Source organism: Euleptes europaea, chromosome 1 (assembly GCF_029931775.1).
Source record: "Euleptes europaea isolate rEulEur1 chromosome 1, rEulEur1.hap1, whole genome shotgun sequence".
In the NCBI taxonomy this organism is placed as follows: Eukaryota; Metazoa; Chordata; class Lepidosauria; order Squamata; family Sphaerodactylidae; genus Euleptes; species Euleptes europaea.
This window is the reverse complement of record NC_079312.1, coordinates 26,520,611-26,537,778: the sequence shown is the minus strand read 5'-3', so window position 1 is coordinate 26,537,778 and position 17,168 is coordinate 26,520,611. Positions and strand designations below refer to the sequence as shown.

Sequence of the window (17,168 nt, the reverse complement as noted above, 5' to 3'; positions counted from 1 at the left end):
CTCATTTCCACCACACGTTATGGAAAATACCCAACATTTTATGAAGGATGAAATTCAGATATGGGTTCCACATATCTGAAGGACTGATTTTATAGACCTCTTACATTCTCTGATACCAGCTCAACAACCCCTACCGTCCTTTCTATCATCCCAAGTAATCCATCTGGTTTTGGCCAGATATTGGGCTTTTCTGTGACCGTGCCCCTTCACTGCTAGGGTTGCCAGCCTCTGGGCAAGCCCTGGAGATCTCCTGCTATTATAACTGATCTCCAGATGACAGAGATCAGTTCCCCTGGAGAAAATGGCTGTTTCGGAGGGTGGACTCTGGCAGTGGACCTTGTTGAGGTCCCTCTCCTCCCCATACCTTGCCTTCCCCAAGCTCCACCCACAAAATCTCCAGTTATTTCCCCACCCAGAGCTAGCAATTCAATTCACTGCTAATGACCTCTCCTTAAAACAAACAAACAAACAAACAAAAAATACAAATCTACTCTATCACACATCATATCAGTTGGACACTACCACAATTCCTAAACAACTAAGGAACTATCAAGGTAATCTTATTCAGCGCAACTCTGCATAAGATTGCAAAGTAGGTAAGAAGCCCTAGTGATAGTACTCAAAGCTCCCTATTTTCATTGTGGTGTTGGCTCTTCTACCATTCCCCCAAAGACTAAACACCCAATTCCAGTCTCTGTTTAGAGAAACGATGGATGAAAACGCATGGTCGCTTTAGCCTCCTTTATTCCCTGTTTCAGCCAGGATTCAGCCAGGATCGAACACATGTTCGGCAAAACACATGTGTTCGATCCTGGCTGAATCCTGGCTGAAACAGGGAATAAAGGAGGCTAAAGCGACCATGCGTTTTCACCCATAGTTTTTCTGTTCATGACAGACTCACCTCTTGTATGTCCAGATGGGGCTTTGCTGTTTTTTAATGTCCCTCACAGCTCAGATCAAAGGAACTACGTGTCACTAGCAACTCTTGCAAATATAGGCAAGGTTGTGTGTAAATATATAAAGCCAATGACCATCTGGCCTCTGCCCGCTCAAAGGTAAGGTACATGCCAGCTTCAAAGAGGCCTTGCTTTTTGCATGGAGTGAGGTCCTCTAGGCAAAAACGGGCTACATATATTCAAATCTTCCTGACTTTTGACCATGTGGAAATACAATAGTGTTGCCAGCTCCGGGCTGGGAAATACCTGGAGATTTTGAAGGTGGAGCCTGAGAAGGGTTTGGAGAGGGGAGGGATTTCAATGCCATCGAGTCCAATTTCCAAAGTGACCATTTCCTCCAGAGGAACTGATCTCTGTCCCCTGGAGATCAGTTGTACTAGTGGGAGATCTCCAGCCACCAGCTGGAGGTTGACAACCCTAAAATACAAGTATCCCTCAATGTAGGCAAACTGCAACTTGGCCAGAGTTTAATTGATAGGGTTGCCAACCTCCAGGTACTAGCTGGTGATCTGCTTTACAACTGATCTCCAGCTGATAGAGATCAGTTCACCTGGAGAAAATGGCCACTCTGGGAATTGGACTCTATGGCATTGAAGTCCCTCCCCTCCCCAAACTCCACCCTCCTCAGGCTCCACCCCAAAAATCTCCCCCCAGTGGCGAAGAGGGATCTGACAACCCTATTGAGTACTATGTGCTGTTATTATTGAAGACTTACACCTATTCATCTGCTATCTTGATAGCAGAGCCAGTGTGGTGTAGTGGTTAGGATGTCAGACTAGGATCTGGGAGACCCTGTTTCAAATCCTCCCTCTGCCATGGAAGCTTGCTGGGGGTGCTTGGGCCTGTCACTCTCTATCAAGCTGTCCTACCTCACAGGGTTGTTGTGAAGATGCAATGGGAAGAATGATATACACTACTCTGAGCTATCTAGGGGGAAAGTAGGGTTAAAATTGCTAAATAAATCAATCATAAGTGGTTATGGGTTGATGATAGAAGGGAAGCCAATGCACACAGGAAGAACATTTTCAAACAGATATCTCCAAAAAATTTCCCCAAGAGCCAAAATAGGGCAAAACTGGGACAGTGGTTTGCCAGACATGGGTACCAGAAAACAGGGACTCTCCAAGAGGGACCAAGGGAATCCAATAGCTTTTCTGGAACTCTAGCACCTAGAGAAGAAATCAGGTTGAATTGTGGGTAGGGTTTGTTTTCTTAGAACATTATCATGAAATTAAAACCTCCTTATAATTACACAGTTTGCAAACTGCAGGATTAATCCAAGAGCCAGCATGGTGCAGTGGTTAAGAGCAGCAGACTCTAATCTGGAGAATCGGGTTGGATTTCCCACTCTTCCACATGCAGCCTGCTGGGTGACCTTGGGCAGTCACAGCTCTCTCAGAACTCTCTCAGCCCCACCTACCTCACAAGGTGCCTGTTGTGAGGGGTGAAAGGAAAGGCAGTTGTAAGCTTCTTTGAGATTATACGTTCTTGTAGGTTATCCGGGCTGTGTGACCGTGGTCTTGGTATTTTCTTTCCTGACGTTTCGCCAGCAGCTGAAGATGCCTGCCACACCTGCTAGCGAAACGTCAGGAAAGAAAATACCAAGACCACGGTGTGTGTTACTCCTCTGAAGATGCCTGCCACAGCTGCTGGCGAAACGTCAGGAAAGAAAATACCAAGACCACGGTCACACAGCCCGGATAACCTACAAGAACCTATGAACTCTGACCGTGAAAGCCTTCGACAATATTCTTTGAGATTCCTTATGGTCGAGAAAAGTGGAATATAAAAACCAACTCTTCTTCTTCAAGAATTTGGGAGTGTATTTTCGCCATAATCAATCCCTCAGTTTTGCCATGCATAATATACATGCATCATTCAATGTTTTGGTTGAGTGAAAGAGCTCTTAAAAATGAAGAAAATATGGGTATAAGCAGCTGCTATGCACTGAATCAGATTGTTGTCCTATTGTTATTCAGGCTTTCAAAATCATGTACACTGTACATAAATGACAATTGCACCCACTGGTCCCATCCCATAGCCACATCTGTCTTCTACTGAATCAACCCATTGGTCCATCAAGGTTGAGGTTGTCTACTCGGGACATCTGCAAAAACTAGTTTAAGGGCAAAAATGCATGGTCGCTTTAGCCTCCTTTATTCCCTGTTTCAGCCAGGATTCAGCCAAGATCGGACACACGTTCAGCGAAACGCATGCATTCGATCCTGGCTGAATCTTGGCTGAAACAGGGAATAAAAGGAGGATAAAGCGACCATGCGTTTTTGCCCTAAGTGTACACATGCAGGCTTTCTAAACTTAATTGGGAATGCTGCAAAAAACAAAAAAGCAGGGATTCAATCGCGTGTCCACTGCTTCTCTTGTGCATTTGGTCACACATAGGGCTCACTGCATATGTTCAGATGTTCTGTTGTTATGGGGGAGGCCACTGAGTGCAACCCATACCCTTCTACACCTGCCCAATATGCAGAGTTTTACACAGCCAAATAGGGTGTACACTGTCTACAGTTCTTTGAGACCTCAAGCAGAGACGCCTTTCCCATTTTAGGGTCATATGTTGGCCCCCATAAGCCCATGTTCCTCAGGGCATCCAATGTTCAGAACAGAAAACTCAGATCCTCTAAGCGGTAGTTCATGACATCCACAGTGACGTTCTCTGTAGCAGCCCAGGGTGCTCCATTATACAATTGCCAAAGTGGCCATTTTCTCCGGGTGAATTGATCTCTATCGGCTGGAGATCAGTTGTAATAGCAGGAGAGCTCCAGCTAGTGCCTGGAGGTTGGCAACCCTAATTATACATATTCATTGAAGTTGTGCCGGTGATAACCTCCCCACCTCCACTAGTATGGATCCATACAAGGATAGGAAGTGGCATGGAGGGTAGTGGATGGGGCACCCAGAAGTCCTCTGAAAACAGTAACTCCCTATATATCTGTGTCAGGGATACCAGTACGTGAAATATAAATTGTGGTGCCAAAAGAGAACACCAGGGCTCATTGTGGACTTCCTTGGGGGTCTCCCATCCAAGGACTAACCAGGGGCGACCCTGCATAGCTTCCGAGATCTGATGACCAACTTTTGCCTCTGATAAAAGAGGCCCTATAAATTTCATGCTACAATAAGATTTTTTTGCTATTTTTTCTGTTGGAAAAAAAAGGAATGGGGCTTGTTCCTTCTTTTTTTCCAGGTACGGTTGGCCAACCTCCAACTAAACCCTCTACAACAACTCAGAGATAACAGCGCAGTTTATTACCCTTGAACTCCATCAATAAATAAGCTGTACTCGCCCTGGACCCTGGGCTCTGGCTGTGATCCGCACCTTGATTTGCCTTTTTTGCAGGTTCTTGAGTTGTGACTTCTCGGGCCCTTAATATAGTAAGCCCATGCCCTGTTTCTAGCACTCTATAAATATCTGCCCCAAGATGCACAACTTTGCCCATATTCACCAGTATTCAGATTTGGTTTCTGGAAATTGCATTCAGGCACAGGTTGTATCTTGTGGTCCTGGTCAAAATTGGACCAGAAAGTTTGTGTATTAAAGCACAAGCACCTTGTGGGGTTTGGGGGTATTTTTGCATACAATCATGTATGCGCAGTGCTTTTCTTCTTTTAGAAAAGGTGTTGGTAAGTACTTATATAAGAGGTTGCCCTGATTTCTACCAGTTCCCCCGCAGGACTTGGAAGAGCCCCCTAAAAGGTTACAGTACTCAGTATGCAGTGCCACACACAAGAGAGAAAAAAAGGCCCTGCGTATGTGAGTGTGTCACAGTGTATGGACATCTTGCTCCTTCGTAAGAAGTTTGTGCCATGGGAAAGATGGCTTTTTCATGAAGTTAAAGATGTTGAGAGCTCTCACATCTAAATCTCATAGTTCTGTCTCATGTAGAGGGGTGTTCTCATCCTTCTAGGTTGGCCAACTGCCTGGGGGGGGGGAATCTTCCTTTTAATAGAGGCTTAATGGGATGTTATTTACCTCCATGCCATGAAAAGTGTCAGCCTCACATTTCCACATATGAAGCCTCTATTAAAAGGACAGGGCATTTTTCTTCAGGCTTCTTGGCAACACCAATCCTTCCTTATCCCTGATCTCTCTCTCTCTTCCCCCCCCCCCGCCCTCTCCTTCTCCCTCTTTCTCTTCCAGGGAAACATGGGGAGGGGCTGAGTGGTAGAGCATCTGCTTGGCATGCAGAAGGTCCCAGGTTCAATCCCTGGCATCTTCAGTTAAAGGGACTAGGCAAGTAGGTGATGTGAAAGACCCCTGCCTGAGACCCTGGACAGCCTCTGCCGGTCTGAGTAGACAATAACTGACTGATTCAGTATAAGGGTCTGATTCAGTATAAGGCAGGTTCATGTGTTCATGTCTTGGGTGAGGTGAAGTCTATAATTCCCACTGCAAAGTTGTCTACAATAGTGGTAAAACCCACCCTCTTACAAAGATCCCTTGTCCCAGCCTCCAGAGCCCTGCCAGTCTCCCAGTACAAGCAAACCATTTACTTCCAACATTCCCCCGCAGGTGCTCTTTGTAGGAGCAGACCAAGGCTCTGCCTCTGTCCCCCTTCCCGAGTATATGAAACCCGACATGCCTAACAGGGTACAAGCCAGTCTTGCCCCAGCTAGCAGCTAACACAGCCCCAGATATCAAAATACTTCATGTAAACCAGACAGACGATAGATAGATAGATAGATAGATAGATAGATAGATAGATAGATAGATAGATAGATAGATAGATAGATAGATAGATAGATAGATAGATAGATAGATAGCTTCCTTGTTTGTGGGCTTCCTAGAGGTACCTGGTTGGCCACTGTGTGAACAGACTGCTGGACATGATGGGCCTTGGTCTCATCCAGATGGCCTTTCTTACTTTCTTATGTTCTTAGATCTACACTCCCTCCTAAAGTCACTGTTTAGTTGCAGTGATTGGCAGAAGGACGACAGTGTCTGACACAGTGACCCAGTGGCTGGGGCATTGCCTCCTTTGGATGGAATTGTTCTCCCCTTAAAGGAGCAGGCTTGACATCTGGGGACACAGACAGTCCCATCTTTGCTGCTGGAATGTCAGCATATGTGGTTGAGAGGGCCTGTATTGGGTTTTCTTGATTCACCAACTCTAGCCACTACTGGAACAAACCTGGTCAGTGATATCCCTCTTAAATCTAATTTTTTATTTTCTCAGGAATAGGTCATTGGCCGTGATGCTTTGGCAGTTTTTTTGCTGACAAAGTCTCCCAAATATGTTCTGATTTGGATGATAGCTGTAACATAGTAAGACAGGAGAAATGTCTAATACAGAGATCCCCACTGTGGTAGCCATAACTTAGATGGTAGCTTCTGGCTGCAGTGTTAATATACTTTCCATTTTGCCATTAAAAACAAAAAGAACTTTGAGTCTTTGCATTGGAGACGTCCTTGTACAAAATCCAATCAAACTAAATCATGCAAAATCTTACTTATTCTGTAGCACATTGTTCAAACTTAAAAGACTAAATAGCCAAGGGAGGGGGGAATATTGGATGGTTCTACCCATTGCCTTTCCTGTAAAGGTGGTTTGAATCTTGGCAATGAATGTTTCCCCAAATTTCATCTTGTCAAAATTCGACCCTGCCCTCCTCGGTGAGGACAACTCTGTTTACCAACCTTGGATTTCTTCAGCAAACATGGTACAATCATTCATCTGTTGAGGTTCTTGACACTGGATGTTTCCCTCTTCTTTTTTTAAAGAAACTGATCTTGGATTTTCGGCCTCTGCTCCAATATAGTAGCCTTACAGAGTAATATGTAGTGTCTGGGGCATACCTTAGGATCATTCCCCACAACCACTTAGTCAAAGGTGGGGAACGTCAGGCCCGGGAGCCGTTTAAGGCCCACAAAATCATTTGGTCTGGCCCTTTGTGGGTCCTGGCAGATCTCTAGTTTAGAAGGATCTAAGACTGGTGATCCGCCCCCTCCCGCGGACAGGAATAGCCTCTATTCAAGGCAGATGTTTGTTTTGCCGAGAAGAGGAACCTTTTTTCCTCCTTGCAGAAGAGTCTTTAGCTATGGAGCTGCTAGGACCGCTGAAGAAACTGTGTTAACCCTTTCCCAGCCAGGCCGTGGAGAAATGTATTCCCTTTGTACTACAAGAGGGCTGGGGGTGGAAGTGGCGACAATGGAGGGGTTAAAGGAGGCAGGGTCAGAATGCGCAGTGGGAGGGTTGAGTTCCTAGCCAGTGTGTCCTCATTTCATCCCTGCAGGCGGAGGTAGCAGGAGCTGGCTGGAGAATCTGGCCCTGACCATGCGGAGCAGGAGCAACTCCTGCGTGTGGCTGGACGGCTACGCCCGGCTGGTGCAACAGACCATCCTGTGCCACCAGGTGGGCGAGTGCACCACTGGTTGGATGCCTGCCTGCTAGCCCGCGCACAGGGGGTGGTCACCTGGGGCAGCTGCCTGCTTGGGGTTTGGCCAGCTAATTTTTAAGTTGATAATTTTGTATGGCCCATGAATGATGTTTAAAAAATCCTAATGGCCCTTGGCAGAAAAAAGGTTCCCCACCCCTGCATTTAGTGCATCCTCCAGTTACGTTACAGCCACTCCACAATACTTCATGTCAGGAAGGATCATCAGCTCACCTGTTCGGTCATTACAATTTTGGCAGTCCAATTTGTGTAACAAAAGAGTGCACTCCCTGCCCTCTTCTAGATCTGAGTGGTTGCTGTTTTATGTGAATAGGGCAATGAGAGTATGTACCAGCTCCAGTACATATGAATGTGTACTGCAGAAATCTGGAATTTTGATCACACTTACTAAAACTGAAAAATACGTATGTTGCTCTGTTCCCACAAAATGGCAATTGCACATATTGAGAGAAGATTGTGGGTAGCGCACTTTCCCATTACACAGATAGGAACTATGTCTCAGTGGCAAAGCATCTGCTTTGCAAGCAGAAAGTCTCCGGTTCAATCTCCAGGATTGAACAGGATCTCCAGTTAAAAAGCTCAGGTAGCAGGTAATGTGAAAGAACTTTGCCTAAGACCCTGGAGAGCTCCTGCTGGTTAGAGTAGAATAAACAGTGCTGGCCCTGACAGACCAAGGGTCTGACTCAGTATAAGGCAGTGTGGTGTAGTGGTTAAGAGCAGTGGTTTGGAGTGGTGGACTCTGATCTGGAGAACCGGGTTTGATTCCCCACTCCTCCACATGAGCAGCGGAGGCTAATCTGGTGAACTGGATTTGTTTCCACACTCCTACACGTGAAGCCAGCTGGGTGACCTTGGGCTAGTCACAGCTCTTAGATCTCTCTTAGCCTCACCTACCTCACAAGGTGTCTGTTGCGGGGAGGGGAAGGTGATTGTAAGCCGGTTTGATTCTTCCTTAAGTGGTAGAGAAAGTTGGCATATAACAACCAACTCCTCTTCTTCTTCTTCTTCATGTGTTCATGTGTGCGTGGGGTTGGAGTACCAAAATCTGAACAAGGATAGAACTACCTCATTATCATATCTAAATCTGAAGTCTTGGTCCCTTTGTAGAAAGTAAGGACATAAGAACATAAGAAAAGCCATGCTGGATCAGACCAAGGCCCAGCAAGTCCTGCAGTCTGTTCATACACAGTGGCCAACCGGGTGCCTCTAGAAAGCCCACAAACAAGATGACTGCAGCAGCATCCTGCCTGTGTTCCATGGCAGCTAACATAATATACCGGGCATAATGAGGCCAGAAGCATTTTGTTTACATGGGAAAATATCAGCTGCCCACCCCCACCCCCAAGGGGAAAAACCCACAAAGGAGATTAGTCCTATTTGTGTGGGTGCCCAAATGCATTGAAGACTGATGAGACGGGGCCTCTGATTTGGTTGGTGAGGCAACCCAATTGGTGTCTGAATTCACCCTAGGTTTGCCAACCTCCAGGTACTAGCTGGAGATCTCCTGCTATTACAAGTGATTCCAGCCAATAGAGATCAGATCCCCTGGAGAAAATGGCCACTTTGGCAATGGGACTCTATGGCATTGAAGTCCCTCCCTTCCCCAAACCCCGACCTCCTCAGGCTCCGCCCCAAAAACCTCCCACTGGTGGCAAAGCGGGACCTGGCAACCCTACTTCATCCATATTAAACACATGCAGCCTCAGAAGAATGGAGCTGTGAGTAGGTGGAAACCATTCTCCTCTGTGTTTTCTGGCACAGCTATTAGGAAAGTCCCATGAATCTCTTTTGGTACAGGAGAGACACTGTAGAACCACTTCCACCCACCATTCACCTACAATGAGTCCCAGCTTTACAGATATCCTTTAGATTGCCTCCTAGCACAATAGCAACAACTTTAGCTTGCTGGTAGCTTATAGTCTTGAACCAGTTGCTATATCCATAGCCATAGCACTGCATAACAGCAGGGTTGCCAACTGCCTAAGAAAAAAACCCAGCCTAGTCTGCTCTTACCCTGACCTGGATGGCCCAATCTAGCATGATCTCGTCAGATCTCAGAAGCTAAGCAGGGTCAGCCCTGGTTAGTATTTGGATGGGAGACCGCCAAGGAAGTCCAGGGTTGCTGTGCAGAGGAAGACACTGGCAAACCACCTCTGTTAGTCTCTTGCCATGAAAACCCCAAAAGGGGTCGCCATAAGTCAGCTGCGTCTTGAAGGCACTTTATATATATATACACACACACACACACACACACACACACACACACACACACACACACACACACACAGTCTGCTCTTGTGCCTTTAACAGAGGCTGGATCCACAGCAATTAGCAGGTGGGACTTTTCATGGCATGGAGCAAAACATGATCACCTGTTAATTGCTGTGGATCAAACCTCTGCTACAGGGGCAGCTAAGGGGGTGGGAGTCAAATGCTGGCAACCTCTGGCCAGGACTCCTACAGAGGAGAGGTGTTATGCCATAAAGAGCTCCTGTAGATAGAGTCACTGAAAACCCAGCTTCAGTTTAGTTAAATCCTCATATTGTGCTAAGGGCCAAACTAGTTGTAAGGTAGGGTGGGTTGTGTTTCAGGTGTCAGACTAGGATCTGGGAGACTCAGGTTCAAATCCCTACTCTGCCATGAAGCTTGTTGGACCTTTGGCCCGGTCACTCTCTCTCTCAGGTAGGGTTCCCAACTGCCCGCTTATGGAGGGCAATCTGCCACCCATTGCTCCCATTCTCAGCTGTCGGCAGGCGGAAGCAGATGGGGGAAGGGAGGGGGAGCCCAACTGGGGTGGCGGAGGAAAAAAGCAGCCCCAGATGACCACCCCAATGCAGGGAGCAATGAAGGCAAAGCAGGCTGGCAAGCAGCACCCCATCCTCCTGCCTCACGCCAAACAGCTGACTGGGAAAAACAGCTCATCAGCGGTGCTGATGCCGTCCCGGGGGGGCAAGAACGCCGGCGTCAGGGAGCCGTGGAGCTGCGCTGGCCCCCACCCCAGTCCACCCACCTCAGCAGGGAATTCCCAGAAGGGAAAGCCTGTGCCGGCGGGGGAGGGGGCATTCTCGGGGGGGGGGGTTCCAAGGGGCAGAGCTGCCTTTAGGCAGCCGCCTAACCCCTTTTCACCCCAGAAACTCCTCCTCGTGCTGCGGCATGGCTATTCCATCTTTTTTGGTGGCACACTCTACTGCAGTCAATCGGGGCATATTCTAGTTTTTCTTTTATTTTTAAACTGTTTTAAATTTCATTTTGGCAGGAAATCTCTGTCAAGGCAACCTGGCTGTGCTGCTCCCAGCCCCTGTCTAACTTCCCCCACCCTTCAGGAATGGGCGGCCCATGTTTTAATGAGACCCTTGTTAGTGAATTCAGAGCAGACAACATCCGTCCAAGAAATGGGTCTTTATTACTCAGCGTGGAACATTCTTCTGTGTTTTTCCAGGCCTCTTGGAAACATCTAGACTGTCCTCAAGAAGCAGGAAGCCCATCAATTACCTGTAACCAACAAAGGAATATGATGTGGTCAAACTGCAATGAGGGCTGAATAAGTGACCTGTGTAGAAATCACACCAATTTAGGAGGTCTAGAAAAGATTTTTTTATTTTGTTGAAGAGTTAAGATTTAAGAATCTTGGGACTCCTGAATTAATTTGTTTTGGAACCAGTTCTTGTATGTGGAAATGCTTGTTGCCTAGTCAGCTGGTAAAATGTGCAAGTAAACAGCTCCAACAGCTGAGGGAAGGATCATGAAACAATACATATAAACTCTTTCAGATTTAGGAGGTGCAATTCCAATCCAAGCCAAATTTTCTAGAAAATTTCCTCTCATGAGATATCAGCTCTCACCCCAACCAAAAGCACACACCATGAATCTAAAACAGTGGTTCCCAAAGTGGGCAGTACCGCCCCCTGGAGGGCAGTGGGATTACCTAGGGAGGGCACTAAGAGGCAAGGGGGCAGCAGGGGGGCGCTAGAGGTGGGCTCCTTCAACTGTGTTGTTGGATAGGGTAGGGGACACTGGGGTTGAGTTTGTGGAGCCGAGGGGGCGGTGGCCCGAAAGGTTTGGGAACCACTGACCTAAAAGCTGAACTCACTTGTCTGTGTGACGTTCAAAACCTGTGTTTTCCAGAAACCACAGTGTCGGGCAGGCGATTTCTGTACAACTTGGGGTGGTTTTGTGGAAAGGAGGAAGAAGTTCTGCTCTGTGACATTGTAGAGCGGCCATTCAGTCTCATTGGCTGTTACCCCATTAGGATTCCTGTGGAGGGGATAGGAAAAAAAATAGTTAATGCAGTAGAAGTAGGGTTTCCATGGCCTCCAGCTACTATTGCAGCTGTGGAAAACTCTTTCATTTGAATGAGGGCGTCAGGGCAAGTAGTGGCAAATGCCATGCCACCCATGGGTGCTGAGTTGGAGAACTCTGGATTAGAGTTATGACCTTCTTTCCTAACCCTTCTGTAACAGGCAGGAAGTCGTGATAGGAGCCTCTTCAGACTTATGTCAAGATGAACTGGGAAAATACCAGCCATGTTTATAGGTAGGGTTGCCAGGTCCTCCTTGCATCCAGCAGGAGGTTTAGGGAGGCAGGGTTGGGGGTGGAGATGAGGGTCATCTACGTGATGACGTCACCTCCGGTTTGGCAGGGCAGCCCCAGACGACCACCGGAACGAGGGAAGTGACGAAGGTAAAACAGGCTGCGAGCAGTGTCCACCAAACAACTGATTAATGGCAAGGCTCTGGGAGGCACTGGGAGGGTAGTTGGAGGGGAGGAAACAATCCATTGTTTGGCGCGAGGCAGGAGGACGGGGCACTGCTCACAGCCTGTTTTACCTGTTTTACCTTTGTTACTTCCCTCGTTCCAGTGGTCGTCTGGGGCTGCTTTTTTCCTCCAGCGCCCCAGTTGGACTCATGACATCATCACACCGGATGCTCCCCGTCCCTTCCCCCGCCTGCTTCTGCCCGCCAACACCTAAGAGTCGGCAGGCAACACGAGCAGCCACTGGTAGATTGCCCTCCATAAGCAGAACTTGGGAACCCTATGTATAGGGAGCGTGCCGTCCCCACCATTCACATGATCTACCCAGTTGCCCTTTCACACAAGAGAGATGACACTTATCAGATTCCTTGCAGGAACTTCATACTTCTGATACAAGCTGTTGGCAGGCTCTGAGTTCACACAGAGATAATGTCTGAAGAGGGCTGTTTGTCTCACATCAGATGCTTTGCAGTCGAACTCTTGATACCACTTTTTGCATACCAAGGCAAAGAATCAGGCCACATCCATTTTTTGTGGCTTGTTGGCAACCCTAGATATGATAATCATGTCACAAGAACATACTGCAAAATTTGGGCCATTTAATAATACTCACATATTACCTGTATATTAAATGTTTGCTAGGGGTATGAATCAGTTTTTTTGTTTGTTTGTTGTTGTTGTTTTGTGAAATTTTTTGGGTTTGGGTTTAATAGACCTGGAATTTTTTTTTTAAGATGAAAGAAGCTGAATACTTATTTTGACTTTTCCCGATTAATCAAAAAATTTGCAGTTAATAAACCTGAACCCAAAAAATATGCGGCACAGAACTGAAGGATGGGCTCACTTGGAGCAAGCCCAGCCTTCGGTTTTGCTTTGATACCGCTTCCAAACTCCACATGGCGTTTGGAGGCAGCGGCAAACCCAGCCAGCAGGTAAGTGAGGGAGGGGGAGGGGAGAGAAATAAATGAGGGAGGGAAGGGAATAGATTTGGCAGTATTCGAGATCTGCTTTTTTGGCTCCCTTTTATTACTGTCATTTTTTCAATATAAACCCCCCCCATACCAAGAAGTTATTTATTTATTTTGGATTTTTTTTAGTTTGACTTTATCTGATGAACATCCTTACTATTTGCTACAGCTTGCTTGGATAACTGTATTAAGCAGTCTTGTCAGGGTGCTGTTTTGTGCACTGCTTAATACAGAGAACCATCTTAATGAAGGAAGAGGCCGACATTTTCTCACCTTTATTCTAGAGTTTTAAACAAAAGAGCATACCTGTGGTAGAAAGCAGAAGGGTGTGAGAGGAAAAGTGGACACCTTACCCATTTCTAGCAAACTCTGCCCAATATCGCTTCACCCTAAGGCTCAATGCAGCTTCCGCCTCTGTGTATGTTTGGTTGGCAACCAGGACAGTCTTAAAGGTGCCAAATAAGTACGGTAGTTCAGCACCATGGGATGCCCCAATCCACTCAGGCCAAACAGAGCCAGAGGTGTGCTGTGAGAAGAAGTAACTGTACACAGGACTCCCAGCTTCGGTCAACTTTGCAGCGGTTTCTGCTACGGGGCATACAAAGAAGTAATCGCTACTGGAGTGCACCATGGCCTGGCGGTAGGATGCGGGGCCATGGTCCTCTTTGCTGTATCTTCGTGCCACGGCTTGAATAACTTCTTCTGTAGCCCTTCGTACCGTCCTCTTCACACCCTCCACCAGCTGCTGCCAAGTTATTAGCCCGTCTTTGGCGTCTGGAAAAGTGTATGGCACAAAGGTAGACCCTTCATCAGAAGTGATGCCGATGAGAATCGGTTTATTCGGAATGCGCCCAGGCTCCAGAAGCTTTTGTGGGTCCTCTGGGAGGAACTCTCCATCAGTGGTGGGCACGAAAGGAAGATTCAGAAATATCGTGGTGTTCAGTTCGGATAACTCATACTGACTGAAACCCGCTACATCTTTTCCCTGTAGGCAGGTCACCACAGCAGCATCATTATCTTGAGTACAGCCCAGCGTCTGTCCCAAAACAAGGGCTTTCTGTTTGGCCTCCTCAGGACTACTCCAAGACCAGACGGCATTCACAGATCCACTTTGCAGCACAGCCTGAGCAAAAAGGGGCTGACTTCCTGGCGAGAGGAGATGGAAACCCACCGAGGCTGCTCCAGCACTCTGTCCCAAAAGGGTCACCTGAGCAGGATCTCCTCCAAAGGAGGCTGCATTCTCTTTTACCCATTTCAGTGCCAGCTGTTGGTCCAAGAGGCCAACGTTACCTGGGGCACTTGGTGGTAATGAAAGGAAGCCTAGAGCCCCCAAGCGATAATTCAAAGAGATCACTATGAGGTTCTCCTCAGCAGCTAAGGAGGCCCCATTATACAAATCCAGAGAAGATGCTCCAGTGCAATAACCCCCACCGTGTATCCAGACAAGGACAGGGAGTGGGGCAGAGGGCCGTGGGTGGGGCATCCAGATGTTCAGAAAGAGACAGTCCTCTGACAGTGGTGGGTTGACAGCCCACACCGAAGCATCAGGGAAATCATGAAGAAGGAACTGGGAGCAGGAGTTGCCAAAGCTGGTCGCCTCCAGGACTTGGCTCCAAGGCTGATGAGGAAGCGGCTTCTGGAAACGCAATTTCCCCAAAGGCGGTTCTGCATAGGGGACGCCCAGATAAGCAGTCACGGAGCCAGAGCCAACCTGGAGACGCTTCCCTTTGATAGGCCCACTGCTGGTGACCACTACAGTGTCATCTTCATCAGATGCAGCCTTGGAGGCCAGTGGGGAAAGGAGGAAGAGCCACAAGAATGAAAGGCAAAGACTGGGCATTTCAGCAGCTGGAAGCTGGAAGAAAGGGGGAAAGTTCCAGAGGAAGTTACGTGAAATACAAGATGGGATATTGTCGAATGCTTTCATGGTCAGAGTTCATTGGTTCTTGTAGGTTATCCGGGCTGTGTGACCGTGGTCTTACCTACAAGAACCAACAAGATGGGATGTTTCTCTTTTTACCAGAATGCTGCTCCCATCTCACCTATGACTGGTTGTGACAGGGGGGAAACTGGGGCTTTTTTTCTTGCTCAGAAAAAAACCCTTATGAATGAATGGGTGATGAATGAATGGAACTGCCATGCTCAGAGGACTTTGAATACCAGCGCTGAGGTGCAACAACAGGGAAGGCTTTGTCCTGATTATCTTGTATGTAGGCCTTCCAGATTACAAACACCATTGCTCTGATCCTGCTATTACACTTGATCTCCAGGTGAAAGAGATCAGTTCCCCTGGAGAAAATGGCTGCTTTGGCATCAGCAGCTGCCTGTTCACATGTGCTCTCGGTGTGAAACAGCTAGGGTTGCCAACCTCCAGGTAATTATGGAAAAAAGGCACTAATGGCATATACAAATATCAAATAGTACAATTAGTGCAAAATAGAATGTTGCTAAATACTTTATAAGAACAATGCAAAAACATAAGAATTATATAAATTACAAGCAAAGCACAATCAAAGCATCATGCTTCTTCAATTTCAAGTCAGCTTCATAGCCATCCATCAGTATAGATTTTGTTACGCAGGATACACTTCTTTTCCTGGAACAAATGTTCTAAGGAATGTTAATCTCACTACAAAAGAATTGCTACAAGAGAGGCTAGACTATTCATGTATTCTTCAGAATTGACATGAAATTGAAGAAGCTGACTTGAAATTGAAGAAGCATGATGTGAAATGGGGAATAATACCAGAATCCCATTTTTCTTTTTCTTGGCTTTTGAACTATGAACACTTATTTACCATTATGATAAGACTATTTTTCCATTCTTAGTGCCCTCAATTTTGCTTGTACCTTGTGACACCATTATTGTCCTAATTGGATTGATTGTGCTTTGCTTGTAATTTATATAATTCTTATGTTCTTGCATTGTTCTTATAAAGTATTTAGCAATATTCTATTTTGCACTAATTGTACTATTTGATATTTGTATATGCCATTAGTGCCTTTTTTCCATAACTTCCTATTTCTGGCACGAGTTTTTGGTTTTGAAAACCTCCAGGTACTAGCTGGAGATCTCCTGCTATTACAACTGATCTCCAGCTGATAGAGATCAGATCACCTGGGGAAAATGGCTGCTTTGGCAATTGGAGTCTCTGGCATTGAAGTTCCTCTCCTCCCCAAACCCCGCCCTCCTCAGGCTGTAGGGTTGCCAGGTCCCTCTTCTCAACCGGTGGGAGATTTTGGGGGTGGAGCCTGAAGAGGGTGGGGTTTGGGGAGGGGAGGGATTTCAATGCCATAGAGTTCAATTGCCAAAGCGGCCATTTTTCTCCAGGTGATCTCATCTCTTTGGACTGGAGATCAGTTGAATTAGCAGGAGATCTGCTACTACCTGGCAGTTGGCAACCCTATCAGGCTCTGCCCCAAAAACCTCCCGCCGGTGGCAAAGAGGGACCTGGCAACCCTAGGGAACAGCCTGCCAGAAGAAGTCAGGAAGGCTCCAACACTTCTGTCACTCCTCAAAATGTGCAAAACTGTACTATTCAAGAGGGCATTATTTTTTAAAAAGAATTCAAGCCATAATGGAATTAACAATCCAGAAGGGCACCTTTATAATGGAATAGGATTGTAGTCCACTAAAGTATTATTGTAGGTATCACAGGCTTTTCCTGCATCGCTTTAAACCTTGTAACCCATTGTCTACATTGTTTATATGACATCTTTCACCCGTGCAGCCTTCCCCCTCCCTTTCACTTGCAAGCATTCTGCCACCCGTGGTCCAGGCAGTCTATGGTGATGTGTGGGGTTGTGCGCAGCAGTGTTCCTGGAGAGATCGTGGTGGCAGAAGTCCAACCACAAGCACCATCCGGTGCTCTCGAGGAAAGGGCAGGAGGGCACATGTGAGCCCAAGGACCAGAAGGACGCATGGGCAGGTGGGATTTTCTTCTGAGTACACTGAGTATACACTGAGTATGCTTAGGGTTGCGCTGCCAGACAGGCCAGATCCCATACCCCACTGGGAGCTATTAAGACTCTAATATATGGAGGGCTGAGGAGGAAGTTATCAGGCTATGGGACAGGG

At 47.0% G+C, this 17,168-nt stretch overlaps 1 protein-coding gene across 1 annotated transcript; it reads right to left on the bottom strand.

The window, feature by feature from the left end:
* Positions 1-10,813: 10,813 nt before the first annotated feature.
* LOC130493040 (cholinesterase-like) lies at positions 10,814-14,930 on the bottom strand. The gene is made up of 3 exons (XM_056866818.1): positions 13,444-14,930; positions 11,461-11,624; positions 10,814-10,862 (listed from the first exon to the last, which is right to left on the bottom strand). Exons 1-3 carry the CDS (start codon positions 14,928-14,930, stop codon positions 10,855-10,857), a joined length of 1,659 nt encoding a protein of 552 aa, XP_056722796.1. The 3' UTR covers positions 10,814-10,854.
* Positions 14,931-17,168: the final 2,238 nt, after the last annotated feature.